The 15,948-nt window shown below is 38.8% G+C and overlaps 1 protein-coding gene across 1 annotated transcript; it reads right to left on the bottom strand.

Moving 5' to 3' along the window:
• Positions 1-6,424: 6,424 nt before the first annotated feature.
• On the bottom strand, positions 6,425-12,841 carry LOC104448985 (cytokinin dehydrogenase 5). Its single transcript, XM_010062961.3, has 5 exons — positions 11,925-12,841; positions 11,111-11,238; positions 9,959-10,234; positions 8,159-8,421; positions 6,425-7,033 (listed from the first exon to the last, which is right to left on the bottom strand). Exons 1-5 carry the CDS (start codon positions 12,508-12,510, stop codon positions 6,682-6,684), a joined length of 1,605 nt encoding a protein of 534 aa, XP_010061263.2. The 5' UTR covers positions 12,511-12,841; the 3' UTR covers positions 6,425-6,681.
• Between the last annotated feature and the right edge of the window lie 3,107 nt (positions 12,842-15,948).

Below are 15,948 nucleotides of genomic sequence, written 5' to 3'. Positions count from 1 at the left end.
AATCAGTCACAGAAAAAGCTAATTAAGACATGCAATCAGGCTAACTAGCCTACAGATCAATCAAAAAAGTAGTGAATCAAGAAGATCATTTCTCACTTTTTGTCCTAAATCTATTCAACTATATTTTAATTCAATTGAACAATCTAATGAAGTCAGCATTGAGCGAAACCAGTGGCAAGTGAAGGATTAAGAAGTCTATTTTAATTTTATTAAGGACACTTCCTTCAAATCTAACCCCCACTAGTATTTACAAATGAATAGGCTAACATTTCCAATTTATACACCAAAAGACATGTATTGCAATCCCAACATACATTTAATCAGTCACATACAAAGCTAATTATGATATGCCATTAGGCTAACTAACCTAAAGAATCAATTAAACAAGTAGCAAACCAAGAGGATCAATTCTCAGTTTTTGTCCTAAATCTATTCAATTATATTTTAATTCAATTGAACAATCTAATGAAGTCAACATTGAGCAAAACCAATGGCAATTGAAAGATTAAGAAGTTTATTTTAATTTATTAAGTACACTTCCCTCAAATCTAACCTCCACTAGTATTCCCAAACCAATAGGCTAACATTTCCAATTTATGCACCAAAAGTCATATATCATAATCCCAACATACATTTAATCAGTCAAATAAAAAGCTAATTAGGACATGTCATTAGGCTAACTAACGTAAAGAATCAATCAAACAAGTAGTGAACCAAGACGATCAATTCTCAGTTTTTTTCCTCAATCTATTCAATTATATTTTAATTCAATTGAACAATCTAATGAAGTCAAAATTGAACGAAACCGGTGGCAATTAAAAGCTTAAAAAGTCTATTTTAATCTTCATTAAGGAAACTTCTCAATCAAGTCGGCCCAAGTTGACTAAGTTGACTAAGTTGGCTCTTAATTTTTCTAATTAGTTGATATCCTAGCTCAATGGGTCGAATGAGCCTAACTGAGGATCGGTCGAACAAATCAAGTCAAGTTAGGTCCAATTAAGTTGAACCAAGTTGACTGAGTCGGCCCAAAGCCTTCCAATTTCCTTAATACTCAAATTAGGTCCATGGGCTTGGCCACCACACTTGATTAGGCTCAATTGGCCAACTTAGGCATTAACTCAAATGGGTTAAACCAAGTCAGGTGTATCGAGTTGACTCAACTTGATCGTTTAGATCTTAATTCGTCATTTTAGTCAAATTATTCCCAAATTGCTATGATTTTGCACAATTGATATTGAAAATGAGTTAATTTGACTCAATCAAATGCGAATTAGATTAATTTGTGCTACTCATGAAGGACCCATGTAGGCCCTTAAACTCTCTCTCTCTCTCTCTCTCTCTCTCAATGTCACTTATTTTGTGATAACTTTTGGCTTGATTCCAACAATGACATACTAATCATGACTTACAACTGATCGGCCTTCTTGGTGCATCCTATGCCTGTCCATGTTGGTCACTTCCTCCAATTGTTGTTGGAGCCTCTTTGATTTGACCAAATTCTCTTGTTGCTTGCCAGTGATCATATATAAATGTAGGAGCTCAATCATTTGTATCGATTCTAATGGACAATTCTAGGATACTTATGTTGATCATAGAGTAAAAATTGAAGTAATATCTTCAATCTATGATCAATCCCAAGTTAAGATATGATGAAATTTGATGAAATTAACATGAAATTTGAGGTACTTTGGCTCTTTCAAATTGGAACCAAATTGAGAGAATGAAGCAATTTGTGCTTAGTAACAAAGGGCAATAGCTTATCACTTGTTAAGTTCATTTCAAGCATATCTCCTAACCCATAGGTTGAGCGTGTTATCATTGAAATATGCAAAGAGTGTCTAGCCTAATCCATTGTCCTCTGAAGTCCAATCAAGTTGTTAGCTAGGTTGCCAAAGCCCACTGTCGAAATATCCAATCATCTAGTTGGTTAAATTCACTACCTCAACCTCTTTGGAATATTTTGTATGCAAAAACTCATATTTTATGTTTTATTTGTGTTCGTTAATGAATAGGAAACTTATCTTAACAACAACAACAACAAAAAATGAAATTGCCTATAAACTTAGCATTGTTTGATAAAATTAAAAGTCAATTGCATTTTATGTAATCTTAACATTTCAATTTCATGTCGGTTGAAGTCTTCTTATATGGAATTTGATGTGATTTTAGTTAATTGATAGCTAATTCATAATTTTAGTTCAATGATCCTTAAGAATTATGTTTAATCATTTTTAATTGAACTAAAATAGCCTCAACTTCTTGATACCTCATGTTAGCTCAATCAAACCTCTAGGATTGAAGTCAATGATGATTCGAATGCTAGTTAATCCTAACTTGTTAAGTGTCACATGAATGGTGATTTAGGAATAAGTTAAGTTGATTTCCATTGTTGATTCTTAGGATTTGTTCATTCAATTGAACAATATTGATAAACATTGGAGTTTGAATGTTTGAAGATGAGTTTGAAAGTTCAAGTAGTTGAGTTGAAGATATTTTAAGTTTAGATGAATGTGAAGAACATGTGTTGAATGACTTTGAATATTTGAATATTCTTGGAAATTCGTAATGTGATATAAACTCTTTATGTTTTTCAATTTATTTCCAAAGCAATCAGTTTATAATCCGAAAAAATTGTCTTCTAGAGAATTGTAACTAAGATTCATAGATTTAATTTAATATAAAGTTCATAATATGTTAAGGTTGTGAACTTTGATCCGAAGTTACTGAAGAAAATTGAAGTTAAATTTGAAAAATATGTTCTCACGTTAATTGATTTTGTTTTGTAAATAATTTATATTTGAATCATTAGTCTACGAAAGCTCAAAACATGAAAGTTGTAGGAAATGTCATGAACTGTAAATAGCCAAAAGTTCATAATTTCCACATAGATTAAGTTGATCAATTTGAATGAATAAAGTTGAAGTCGGACTGACTTGCATAGCTGATGTAGATTGAGTTTTAGGGTAAATTGTACAATTTAATAACATAGTTAGAGAGAACCACCTGCCATGGTGGCACCAATGGTAGATCCTAGTGCATTCCTCCGTGGAGGCCTGGGTTCGAAGCCCCTGCAACGCAAGTTGCAGGGAGGCGGTTGGGTCATTTGTGCGCCTTGCTTGGTGCGTGGGGTGGTGGTTTCCCCACGTTACCCCCAGGGTTTACTCTCCGGCTGCCGGCTGTGCAGGGGTTCCCTAGGTCACCAAAAAAAAAAAACATAGTTAGAGAGCTTGTTTAGAAAAGCACAAATAATAAAAGTTGTAAAGTGTGTAATGAGCTTTTCTCTTCATAAATTTTGGTGACATTTGACAATTGTTTGATATTTTTCCTGAACTTTGAAAGAGCTAGGTTGGAACGAGGCATAATCTGAAGTAGTTGGATTTAATTGGTTTTTCTATATTAATTGGGTCATAATTAATATTAAAAAAATGACCTACAAAACAGTTGAAGTTAGACATCTTAAGGTTTAATTGGCGGGTGGAATCACTTTAAGACCTTCAATTGGATTAAAATTTAGAATGTCAAAATCAAGGGTAAAACAAAGAAATTACCCTTTTGGTTAACTAATTGATTTCATGGTTTGTAAGGTTAACTAGCCGAAATACATGCTTAGTTGACCCTTTTCGTGATTGAATTGTTGATTGATTGCTTTTAATTTTGATTAGTGATGCATGATCCTTCGATGGATAGCTTAAGATTAGATTCTAATTAGATATTTAATGACTTAGGCCATTGCTTGAGGAAATTGTAAGTAGGGGTTAATTAGTATTGATTGATTAATCCCTAATTGATTATGAGGTTGATGGGTAGTTGGATTGTATGATTAACATCAAATTCCTAAATTAAGCTCAATACTCTTGGTTGATGGTTGATTGAGTGAATTTACTAATGCTTGGAATGCTGATTAATGGTGGTGATTAAATTTGGGTTTACTGGCTTAGCTTAGTACTAATTAGTTTAGTTTAGTTATTAGACATAGAAATTAATAACCAAAATAGCTTAAAACTTAGTTAAAAGAGAATAGGTGGAAAATAAAAATACAATCTATACTTGGAATCACTTTCTTAATGAATATGTAGGTTAGTCTAGCTTAAGACTTTCACCTAATAAAATGAGTAGAAGCTAGGCCCCCCCCTTAATCCAACTTAGATTTAGGAAATAGGCTTAGTCTGTAATGTCAAACTCATGGGAATCATGTGTTTAAGGCCTAGAAACAAAGCATTTTTCTCTACCCGACTTGATATCAACTCAAGCTCTTGAGGGATCATGTCCCTTGGGCTTTGAACAAAGCCATTTATATTCTTTATCTAACAAGTATCGGTTTTTTTTTCATACTTTAATTTATGCCTTTCAATACTTTGATGTTTAATTCCTGCATTTTCTATACATTGGTTGTTCTTTTCCTTTTTAGAATGGATAGAAATTAGCTTTAGGATCATAATAAATTATTAAAAAACGTTAGATGAATACTTAGTGACATTGATTGAACTTTAGTACTCATAATTAATAACCCAAGCCATTCGATCACTTAGATGAGCAAACCGATCAAGTTAAAAATAATGAATAGGCACTAATATAAATTATTAGTTTAATCAAGTTCCTAATCCCGGACAATTTCTAGTTGCATGGAAAGTAAGGCTTTGTTTTCTAGCCGACCTCAATAGGCTAGTGATGACTCTCCTTTTACATAGAATGTTATAGGGTAAATCAAACTTAAAATGAATCCAATGTCACGTGAGGTAAGGTCTTAGAGATTTGACATCTAATTGAGGGCCGGTGGCCTACCTTTGGTTATCACTTCTAAGACCGTCCTTTTCCCCTAACCGACATCACAAAAAAGAGAGTCGTGACCAAATGATATATCATATCTAGTAAGGTTATTGGGACAAGGGGCAAAACAATGCCATGTGGCACATGGCAAGCACAAAGTTGAAGAGAAGTTCCGCCTGGCGAATACATAAGTGGATATTCTCTCAACTCCAGCTTTAATTATATATAATAAATATTCATGTTACCTAACATTTGAAGATTTTTTAACCCTCACTTTATTTATGGGATAATTATAGATTCATTACTGAAATTTATTGTATGGATGTAGATTCGGTCATATATATTTTTTTCAATTTTGCCAATATAATCCTAGACCTTGACGCAAAATTTCAATGTAATTATTCCAGCCAATTGTAGCCGGATATCACTAACTCAAACAAGTTGCTAACTTGAATTTCAAATGTTACAGATAACTAAGTTCATACACTATTACCATTCAAATGTTAGCACCACTGGTCTGGTCCACATTGGAGCCGGTGTCAGAGGTTCCCTGCAGATAATTTGAATATGTTTGCTAATTTGAGTTTCACATGAAAGTGGTGACTTAGCTGATCAATCATTACCCTTTGAAGGTTACCACCTCTAGTGTCTTTCCCATTTGGACCTATGTTAGAGCTACCCCCGACACTTGTTTACTTGCCTTTGCTTTCCTTGCAACTAACTTGAACATGTTGTTAATTTGAAAGTGACATCCCTCCCTATCGTCTCATCAGCTTTTGGTTTCGTTCATTATAACGCAACCACAGCATCCGCCATTTCCATACTTCTACAATCGTTTGCACCAAAGCCTCAACTTCCCGCATCTCCCTGTGTTACTATGCCATGTTCACCCTTTAGTTCGCTTGGGCCCTCAATTCTCCACTAGAAGCAGAGCGAATGAAGTTCTACGCCTTCAAACACTCAAAACTTCTTGGGTGATCTATGTGGCTTAGCAAGTTAATCTTTGAGGCTCTCAATCCAGCTCAGTTCCACCAAAGCTCAAGTCTCTTTTGGTAAGTGAAACTCTAAGATTCCAAATAAGGTTGATCTATTTACTATTTAGTATTCAGTGGCTCGCGACCAGTGGGGTAATGATTAGATCTTATTACAAGCTCATAAATTTGTCTGGAAATCGATTTATCAGATTACAAAGAAACGTATTTAAGCATCACATATTAACTTTAAACACTTGTTGCACGGATCATTTTGGGCGGTGATTAATAGTAATGTAATAAGAACTTTTGTGATCTTTTATTTATGTTAATAATAATAGCATGGACACACAGAAGAGCTTGGTGAGATTTTGTTGATACCATTTTATTTATGCCCGAATTGAAGATCTTTTACGTTAATGAAGTTGCGATGGAAGGTATAATGAAACCGATATGGTGTCACGGTGAAGAATGATGATGCTATAAATATAAATTTATGAAAGAACCATATTTTGTAAAAAAAAAAAAATCATGTTTAAAGACATAAAATTTATTCAGTAAGTTCAACCTTACCAAAAGAAAAAAATTATTAAGTTCCTCTTACCAAAAAAAAATTATTAAGTTCACATGAAATTCGGAACACCTGAATAAATAATCCAGCAATTATTCAAAACGGTCGTGCACCATTAGAATAGAATCAGGAATATGCATTGTTTATTTTTTTGGGGTGATATCACGTCAAGCCCATTACAATATAATCTTAGATCATACATACGCCTTCTCCTCCTCATCTTCTCCTTTTTAATCATCGTCAAGACATGATAATTGAGGAGATGAACACTAACAAAGGCTAATAATTGGAGGAAATAAAATATACCTAATTTGTACAAGAATCTTCCTAAATTCAATACGCCCTATGTGCAGCAAGCGGAAAGTCGTCAAATCACGATGACACGGCGTCGTTTGGATAAAAACCGAAGTCGGGTTTAAAAATGCGTTGACCCGTGGACAGTATCTGCTTCGGGTCGAACTCCATCTTGTTCTGGTAGAACCGGGCCCACTTGTCATCCCCGAAGTGGCCCGCCCACTCCTCCCGCGTGGAGTAGTGGGGCAGGTACTGCTTCACTTCGATCCCCTCGTCGCCACAGAACTTCAGGATCCGGCGGTTTTGATCGGCCAGATGCTCCAACCTCCGGCTCGCGTCGCCGCTGCCGTCGACGGTCGCTGACCGGAGCAGGGCCACTAGGTAGAACACATCCTCCTCTGGCGTCACCACCGAGCTCCTCTGGTCCCACCTACACATCAACGTAGACGATTAGTTGCCAAACAGAAATAGACTATTACATTACAGGTTTGCTAACATTGCTGAAATCAAAAGTACTATGTAGGTAGATATTCATGAGAAGCGGCGAGGGTAGGTGAGATTTGATGGTTGTGATGGAATCAAGGAGGGGTCCGATGCATGGTGATGGGGTCGTCGGCTGTTGGTGTACTAACGGCTGAGTTCCTGGAACTTGTCATGGTAAAATACCATGGTAATGTGCACCGGAAAGACGAAGACGACAGGGTATTTTTACCAACATGCCCATCCCTGTCAGGGGGGTCCCTGACGGAAGATCTCCTGACACAGGAATCTTCCCCCCCAACCCCACCACTACCGTCTGATCTCTTGTCTTTCTCGGTGATTTTAACTTGTGGGTGGATGGATCGATACAAACCGGCTCTTCGATCAATATCATTGACTCGACTTAGACCCATTGGAGTGTCGTCTCCCTTTGGGGGTTGAAAAGAATAGTTTGTCATGGCATGACTTAAAAATATATCCGTAGTAAACTTGTCAAAAAGCATAAAAACCAAAGAATGAAGATCTAATTCGGCTCTCGATTAGCCCTAATTTACCCTAGAAACAAGGAAGAAAATTTTGATTTCCGAACTCAAACCAAGAAGCTCGCTGAGTAAAGTGTCATCTATTTAGGTAGGTATCAATCCACTGGACATAATAAAAGCGATTTGCAAAATAAATATATCAATTGTTGCAAACAACCTCTAAAATAAAGCCAGCCATGTTTAACATTTAATAAGTGTCCGTTGCATTATTAGTGTATCAATTGTTTGGTGTTAGTATGCCTAAGATTATTTTTCAACCAAACAACTGTAAAGGGTACTCATACATATTAAATAGCTGCATCCGAATTTTTTGGACCATATCCTTAGTTTAAGAAACAACATATAGTATACTGTATGCATGAATAGACTCTGAGGTGTGACCACAGGCATTGAAAACGCATACTGGGGGTGGATAATGCCGTAAGGCAGCATAAAATACGAACTGTGCATGTTGCATGCATGCAAATAGCTACACCATGACACGACAAGATAGGCATTTAATGATGCTTCATTTGCAGCCTAGAACAACTTACTTGTTCTTATTCATGGGGTAGATGAGGATGGGCCCACTCGCCTTGTCCCCCAAGATGCCCTTGAACACGCCTCGATCGAAGTCGGCGATCCTCGATCTGGGGACGAATAGGTTGAGCCACGGGTGAGGAACGTCCCACAAGTTCTTGGCCCGAAGCTTCGACTCGGCCTTGTGAACCCGGTCCAAGAAATCCACATAGGGTATATCAGTGGTGAACACCGATGTTGGTATAAAGTCGAGATCTTTCAACAGATATTCCACTTCCTGCAAACCACAAGGACACCGATTTGATTAGGTTATAATACAGACGTCGTTATTGCTAATGGATGATTAAAGAATGATCAAAGTGCAATCAAAGGGAGGAAAGGCTGCCACCAAACTGTTGCTTTCTTTTCAGGGTTGAGCTCTTATTCCGACCCGACTTTTTCTTTTTTCGATAATATTTGCAAATGGGTTTTGATTAGGGAGGAATATTTAGGGTTGGCTAGGGACGGCTTGTATAGAAAGGTGGTGTTACATTCAAGAGTAAAATAATAGAAAGGTTGTGTTCAAATCTTGGAATCAGGTCTGAGATGGTAGATCGCACAAGATCTTGCATGTTTTCTTGTGCCCGCTTGGTTCTACTTTATAGAAGCTAATGCGGATTTAGATCAATTCACCTAGAGAGCAATCGCAATCATACGCTCTTGATGAGTGGGCCAAGCGAGAGAAGGACAATAACATTACAAGGAAAGATCATAAGCTAAGATTGGTGAAAAGGGAAAGGTTCAACTAAAATAATTAATGGGTAATTAATTACTAAAACTGCAGAATTCATGGAAAATTGTTGACTGGCGTTTGATTGAGGAAGTCACTTCCAGGAAGCAACAGTTTCCACTTTCAACAGCTCCTAAAGTAATTTTTAACTAGGGTTCAAGACGCGTAGTCCAGCAAAGTCGGCGGTGGGCATTTGATTTTTAATTAAACTCCGTGAAGCGACACTTTGTCACGACATAAAGAGCAGCGCCTAATGATGTTTTCATCCAACACAACAAAGACAGCGACAGACTAAAGCGTCGTTTAACGGACAATCCATCGAACTAATTTGCTTATATTATATGACCTATGACTCGATGTGTAGTTGATAGCAAATGAACATGAGACCACACCACCCTCGGCTTTAGCACACAGGTTTTCAACCTTTTCTATCTTCTTTTCCCTCACCGACAACAACTAGTGGGGAAAAGGATTTTGGTTTGCATGTGACAGTGAATCTGAACGTGCAGTTTTGCTCCTAAACTGCGCCTTTCCATTGCCTAAAATAAAATATGAAGGTGGTCCATCGGTCGTTAGGCATTAAAATTATTTCTTTTTACATGATGACGTTTTCCTAATCTCCAAACCAAATTTGCAAAGTCCTACATGTGAGCGCAATGCTTAACAGCCGCCTAAATGGAATCGTTTATCCAAGCAGCGCGATTCCTGAATTGTGCAAGAGCTAGTCACCCTATCTTATAATATCTACAGTCGTGCATGATGAGGCATCTACCAAGATTTGTTGATGAATATTTGAAGTTCCTTAGATTCTTTGAGAAATTTAACAAATGGGTTTTATTGACCTATAGATATGATAAGAACATGACGTGTTTTAGAGCTTTTTATAAGAATTCCTATTATTGCCGCCTATTTACTAGGCATCAACACATGTCACCATGCATGCAATAGTCCATGAAACTATTGGATGCATCATAATTGACACTTGACGCTTTCGGATTGACGGTGAAAGAATGAATAACGTGACTCTAATAAAACCATTATATACCTGATCCACTGTGTCCGCTTTAGATTCGTCATAGTTCTTGGTGACTTCCAAACAATACAAAACGCCTCCATCAGTGCCAAGAGAGGAGATCTTGACGGGATTGCGAGGGGAAAAGAAAGAAGACCTCCAATTGTTGATGAGGCCTTCGTCCACAATGACAAAGCCCTCCACATAGTCGAATTTCTTGCTAGCTGGCTCTCCATGCAATGATGTGAGATATTCTTGGTCCCTGGTAAAGGACGAAAAATTCGAGTACAGTACACGAATCCACCTCACCTGCACACATACAAGAAATAATTTATCGAATAAGTATGAAACATCTCTCTCAAATACTGAAAATATATTATTTTCCTGACTCACTTTGCTGCTGTCGTTATAGATTAAGTCGAACATGATGCGAAGGAATTATTAATATTTCTTTTTCCCCCTTGGGATTTCTTGTTTGACGATCAAGATCTTACGTGATTCCCAAGGTGTCATGCCAGTATTGAGAGCTTATAAGATTAAGCCTGGACATATATTTTCCCAAGAAAGAGGAGAGATAAGAAGGCAAAACGACATGTCGCTAGCATTGCCAGCTTCAGCACAGCCGTTTGAATGGGTACAGAAAGTTCGTATGGACCCAGCCTCACCTTTTGTTGCCTAACTCATGTCGCTTTTTAGGTTTTTGTCATTAACCCAAGTACTAGGAAAATTTTCTCATATATCTGCCCCACAGCATAATCCAAAGGAAATCTCTTTCCACCCATATAATATATATACACACACATTATTATTTTGGGAAGGTCATTATTTGCTTGTAGAGTAATATTATCAGGATCGTGGAATATACTTTAAATAAAATTTATATAGACGAGACTAACTTCTTCTTCTTCTTTTTTGAGCAAGAGACTAACTAATTAAATAAGCGGCTTATGTTCAGCGTTCATTAGAAATTTTTCGGGTCTCTTGATAAGTCAATCATATAGTATTATCATCGTAAAGTAATAGCCAACTAACTCTCTCTCGGAATTCCATAATAGTTCCACACGTAATATATAGCGATTTTCTAGCTCTTTTTTCTATTTTTTAGCAAAAAAAAAAACACACAATTTTGTCAGTCTAAGCATGTGCGCTTTCTCTACACAGAAACAAATTACAAATGATAGATACCCTTTGAGGAGCTGGCTCAAGAGCGATTCTGGCCCTCGTGATGATTCCGAACTGGCCTAGGCCGCCGAGAACAGCATGGAACAGTTGCGAGTTCTTTTCCTCCGAGCAGGTCACGATATCACCTTTGCCTGAGAAATTTTGGCGACACCAGGAAAGCTCCCCAGATCAGATAAATAAAAATAATGAAAAGCGCACTAGACATGATGGAATTTGGAACATGATAACGTCGTCGGCGACAACAAAAGTAACGCGAAATCACTGTTCAAAGTATTCCCCCATGGCTGACTAAACCCATGTGGAATTATGCCCTAGAGGAGATTTTGTCACCCAAGGAAAAGCACATCTTTTGTCCCATAGCACATCCGACGACGATTAAACTAAGGAAAGCATGTTACGTCGACCCATGTTAGGAAATTCTTTGCAATATCTCCTCCCACGACGAATCCCAACAAAAGTAATCCCCGCATAATTGAGAATTCGCTGCTGCTCGATAGATTTTTAAACCCGCCATGTGAATAGATCCCTCCTCCAATCATCTAGAGAACCCGAGAATATGGAGGCCTATAGGCTAAAAACCCTAAAAGACTTCCCAGGAAAGAACCCCATGACTTGTCAAAAGAAAGAATTTATATTGCGATGTCAGTGGAAAGTAATTTTGCTTCGCATACGATGAAAGCGAAGTTCGAGGCCCGAGAGAGAGAGAGAGAGAGAGAGAGAGAGAGCAAAGAGAAGAGGCTGAGAGAAAATGTGAGGGCACCGAAGTAAACAAGAGGGGAGCAAGAAAAGACCATGCAGAAGAGAAGGGGGATGTAACCTGTGACGACGTCTAGCTCATATACATTGCTGATCTGAGGTCCATGATTGAAGGCTTGTCCGCTGATTCCACCGTTGGACAGCGTCCCACCCACGGACAGATATAAGTAGTCGGTCCACGACTTCGGCGCCAGCCCGCGCTCCAACGTGCTCCTCAGCACATCTATCCACAGCTCCCCACCCCACGCGTCAACGTACCTCTCCTCCGCCGCCACGCGCGGGGCGGGCCGGCTCTGGGCCGCCGGCCCCGCGCCGCTCATCTTTAGGACCACGCCTCCGGCGGCCTGGGCCTGCCCGTTGATCGAGTGCCCATGGCCCCTCGCCGAGACGGCAAACCCGCGGCTCGACTCGTACGCCGCCCTGACGAGACGGGCCACGTCGTCCGCGGAGCTCGGGTGGTACACCGCCAGCGGCTCGGCCCGGCTCATCATGCCAAAGTCGAGGGAGGCGGACTCCACGTCGACCCGCTCCATGCTGAGCCGTCCGCCGCCGACGCAGAGCTGGAGGAGCTCCGTCGGCTCGCCGTTCAATCCCACAGTGATGATCAGCTTGCATATCGCCAAGGCCAAGAGGAACCTGGGCGCCATTTTTTCGGGATTTTCCCTCCAAGCAAAAAGCAGGACTAGGATATCACCCGAAATCACGAAAGGTATTCGAGACGAGGAGAAGATAACAATGGCGGTGGTGGCGACGGAGACGACGGCAATCAGAGACAAATCTCGTGGCAAGACGAATAGCCGTTTGAAGAGATCTGCTATGCAACATGCACTGATTCTCTCTCTACCCAGCAAAGGAAACAAAATGATTCCCTCTTACTTGCCACCACCCTTTGCTTTTCTTTCGACAATCAGGAACCGAGAAAAGGAAGAAGATCGAAGATCAGAGAGGGAAGGAAGGAGCCCTTGTCTCCCGCTCTAATTCTTTTTTCTTGTCGAGGATATCAGATACAGGCGACCGGAATTTATAGGAGGACTAAGGGTCTCAAGAGGGGAGGGTTGAAATCGTGGGGTCGCGGATGGACACGTGGGCTTCACGTGCCAGGGATGAGGGGACACGTGTGGAGGGGGAAGGGCGGCGGGGCCCACCGTCCTCCGGTGTGGGACCCACGGCTGGATACGGAGGATCTGCCGTGGGGACCCGAGGGAGGGGAGCGTTCACGTGGGTGCGCAAACTGGGAGGGTGAAGAGAGGGAGGGGACGACGCTGTGTACATATGCAATCTCCGAAAAAGATTCTCTATCTCTATCCCTCTCACCCTACGGCGATTTCCTACCTCGAGACCTAAACTCAATAGCCAAACAATTAACGACTTATAATTAGTAACAAGTCCGACTTGTCAGAACGGTTGGGATTTTTGGGTCTCCATAAAAGAGTTTTATTTTTCCTTTATAACTTTTCATCGAATTGAAACATGTCCGAGTTTCAAAAATAGTGTGTCAACAATATAAAAATAGTGTGTACTTTATTTATAAGGGTTAATACCCTGAAAAACCCTAAATTTATACACTTGTGATAAATTTACCCTATGTTAGTTTTCGTTAAAATTAAGTTAAATGACACGTGACAATTGACCGGTATACCAATTTATGATTTTACGCTTCGCTTATCACAGTTTACAATTTTTGTGATTTTTTTGTGATATTAATCCAATTTAGCATAGGATATATTTGTCACAAATTTACCATTTTGAGGTTTTTTGCAGTCGAATAAATTAGTTTGGGGTAAATTTGTCATAAATGTACCAGTTTATGATTTTTTATAGTCAATCGGGGTAAATTTGTCACAAGTATATTAATTTAGGGTTTTTCATGATCAAAAAAATAGTTTTGAGTAAATTTGTCACAAGTGTACCAGTTTAGGGTTTTTCATGATATTAACCATATTTATAATGATTTGATCATCACAGATGAATTATATATGAACCTTTCGATATTAAAATCCCTAGAAGGATCCAGCCCTTGATTGCAATATATTGCATTCTTATAATTAAGATCCCTAGAAGGATCCAGTCTCAAATTCAGTTCTATCTAATTATGCATGTGATATAGTATATTGCATTCTTATCATTATAGGAAATTACGATGTAGGGACCATAAGATGGAGGCGGCATAGGTGGTGAAATAGCAAGTTGGTATGTAGCTATATGAATAGTTCTGTTGCCACATTGGGTGGCCAATTGCCAAGGTAGGGGGCTTTCGCCGATATTTGTAATATATAGAGAGAGGGGGATTCTTTTTCTTTTCTTTTTCCAAAGAAAAATGAGATTATAAATAAGAATATATTGGTAGGGAAGTACATGGTACAGTCTGGAGAGAGCAGACACATAATCCTCAGTACACACCAACGGCCAAATTCTTGCATTGGCATTATCGCCAGAGGGAATTGTTTTATTCGCGAATATCTATCTATATATGTATAGTTTCCTTCGAGACTAATCCTCCTAGATTACATGAAAGGTCAGCCAAATTAGATATAGTATTGCGGCTCCGTGGGGAGCTAATTTGTCATGCAAGGATATTTTGTATAGGTATTAGCACAATGATGACTAACCTACGTAGATTACATGTAATGAGATATGTTCTGAATTAAACAAACTCTCGAAAAAGTACTTTGAGTAACAACACACAATGATGACTACTTTGAAATAAATTTTTATTGACAAACCACTTTATAGGAGTTGTCCCAATCAACATGAGATTCGGAATGTTATGAACTTACCACATTCAAAGAATCAACATAGTCATTGGCCCGCATTGCATAGTGATACTTCCATTATTTGATATATATAGCCAAATCCATTATTGTCATCTCTACCATCTTATAAGCATGTTAGGAGCCGCACCTTATCCAAGCATTCTCAAACCGCACAACACCACCCTCGTCAAATTGGGTATGGTAGTTATCCATCTAGTGCTTTGATGCCATTTATAATGGCCCAAGCCATTTCACATGGCTAAGCACACAGAAGGACTATTCTCAATAAGCACACAAAGTGATGCCCAATTGGAAGTGAGTGTCCACTTATGAATTACTTAATTGAGCCCCTAACTAATGTGAGACTTGAGATGTCAAATTATAGTTCTCACTTATTTATAAAAAGTTTAGAATTTCATTATACTATTTAGAAGAAATTAAATGGAAGGAGAAATTACTCAATTAGTTTTAAACTTATTGTACAATAATCAATTCAATCATAATTTTTAAAATTTTATCAATATAGTAAACTTTTGCACGAAATTCCACTATAGTCATTTTGGTGAATTTTCGTTGAATATCACTGACGTGGTAGTGTGCCGATTAAGACAACCGACAATGAATGGACTACCATGTTAGTGATTTTCAGCAAAAGTTGATTGATAAAACTATATTAGAATTACATACAAATGTTTAGAATTAAATTGACAAAATTGAAAAATTTATAACTGATTTCCATATAATAATTTTAGAACTAGTTGGACAATTTCTCCTTAAATGGAACAAAAATGGACAATGACCACTTACAATTAGTCCAGATTTTAGTTACCTCAAAATTATTAAGAGTGTCCATACTTATAGAGAAATTTATCCCAAACAAAAAACAAACAAACAAACAAACCGAAACAAACCTATCTCCTTTTCTCTTTTGGCCCCTCCCCTTTGCCTCTGGTGCCACCGTACCAGCCTCGCCCCTTCCATTAATGCTTCCACTGCCATTTGCTTCCCGCCGTTGTGACCTCTCTCCCCTCCCTCCCCCTCTCCCTCTCTGTATGGAGAAGGAGACAACTCGACTGGTGGCCAGTGGCCACCACTCATTCCAAGGGATGTGATCGAGGAGAAGCGGGGGGAGGATTGTAGTGGATTGTGTCGCTTAGACGGAGGTTGGTGGTGGCGACGAGGGAGGAAAGGTGCAATGGAGTTGGGGGAGGAGGCCCGGGGACCAGAAGAAAGAAAATGAAAGGAAAAAAGAGAGGTTAAAACGAATAGAGGTAAATAAAAAAGGTGGACTACCTGTAGATGAATCGATTTCTAGGTCACGGAGTTGCAGAA

The sequence above is a fragment of the Eucalyptus grandis genome, chromosome 6, assembly GCF_016545825.1.
Source record: "Eucalyptus grandis isolate ANBG69807.140 chromosome 6, ASM1654582v1, whole genome shotgun sequence".
Taxonomy (NCBI): domain Eukaryota; kingdom Viridiplantae; phylum Streptophyta; class Magnoliopsida; order Myrtales; family Myrtaceae; genus Eucalyptus; species Eucalyptus grandis.
The sequence above is the reverse complement of the archived record's forward strand: the minus strand, read 5'-3'. Positions and strand labels throughout refer to the sequence as shown.

Bases quoted from the DNA above. Each gene is read 5' to 3' on its own strand.
- LOC104448985 (XM_010062961.3), bottom strand. From the start codon at position 12,510: ATGGCGCCCAGGTTCCTCTTGGCCTTGGCGATATGCAAGCTGATCATC. The intron at 11,239-11,924 runs GTTACATCCCCC...AAAATTTCTCAG, and splicing joins TGAGCTAGACGTCGTCACAG to GCAAAGGTGATATCGTGACC. The intron at 7,034-8,158 runs GTAAGTTGTTCT...GTTGATGTGTAG, and splicing joins TACCCCATGAATAAGAACAA to GTGGGACCAGAGGAGCTCGG.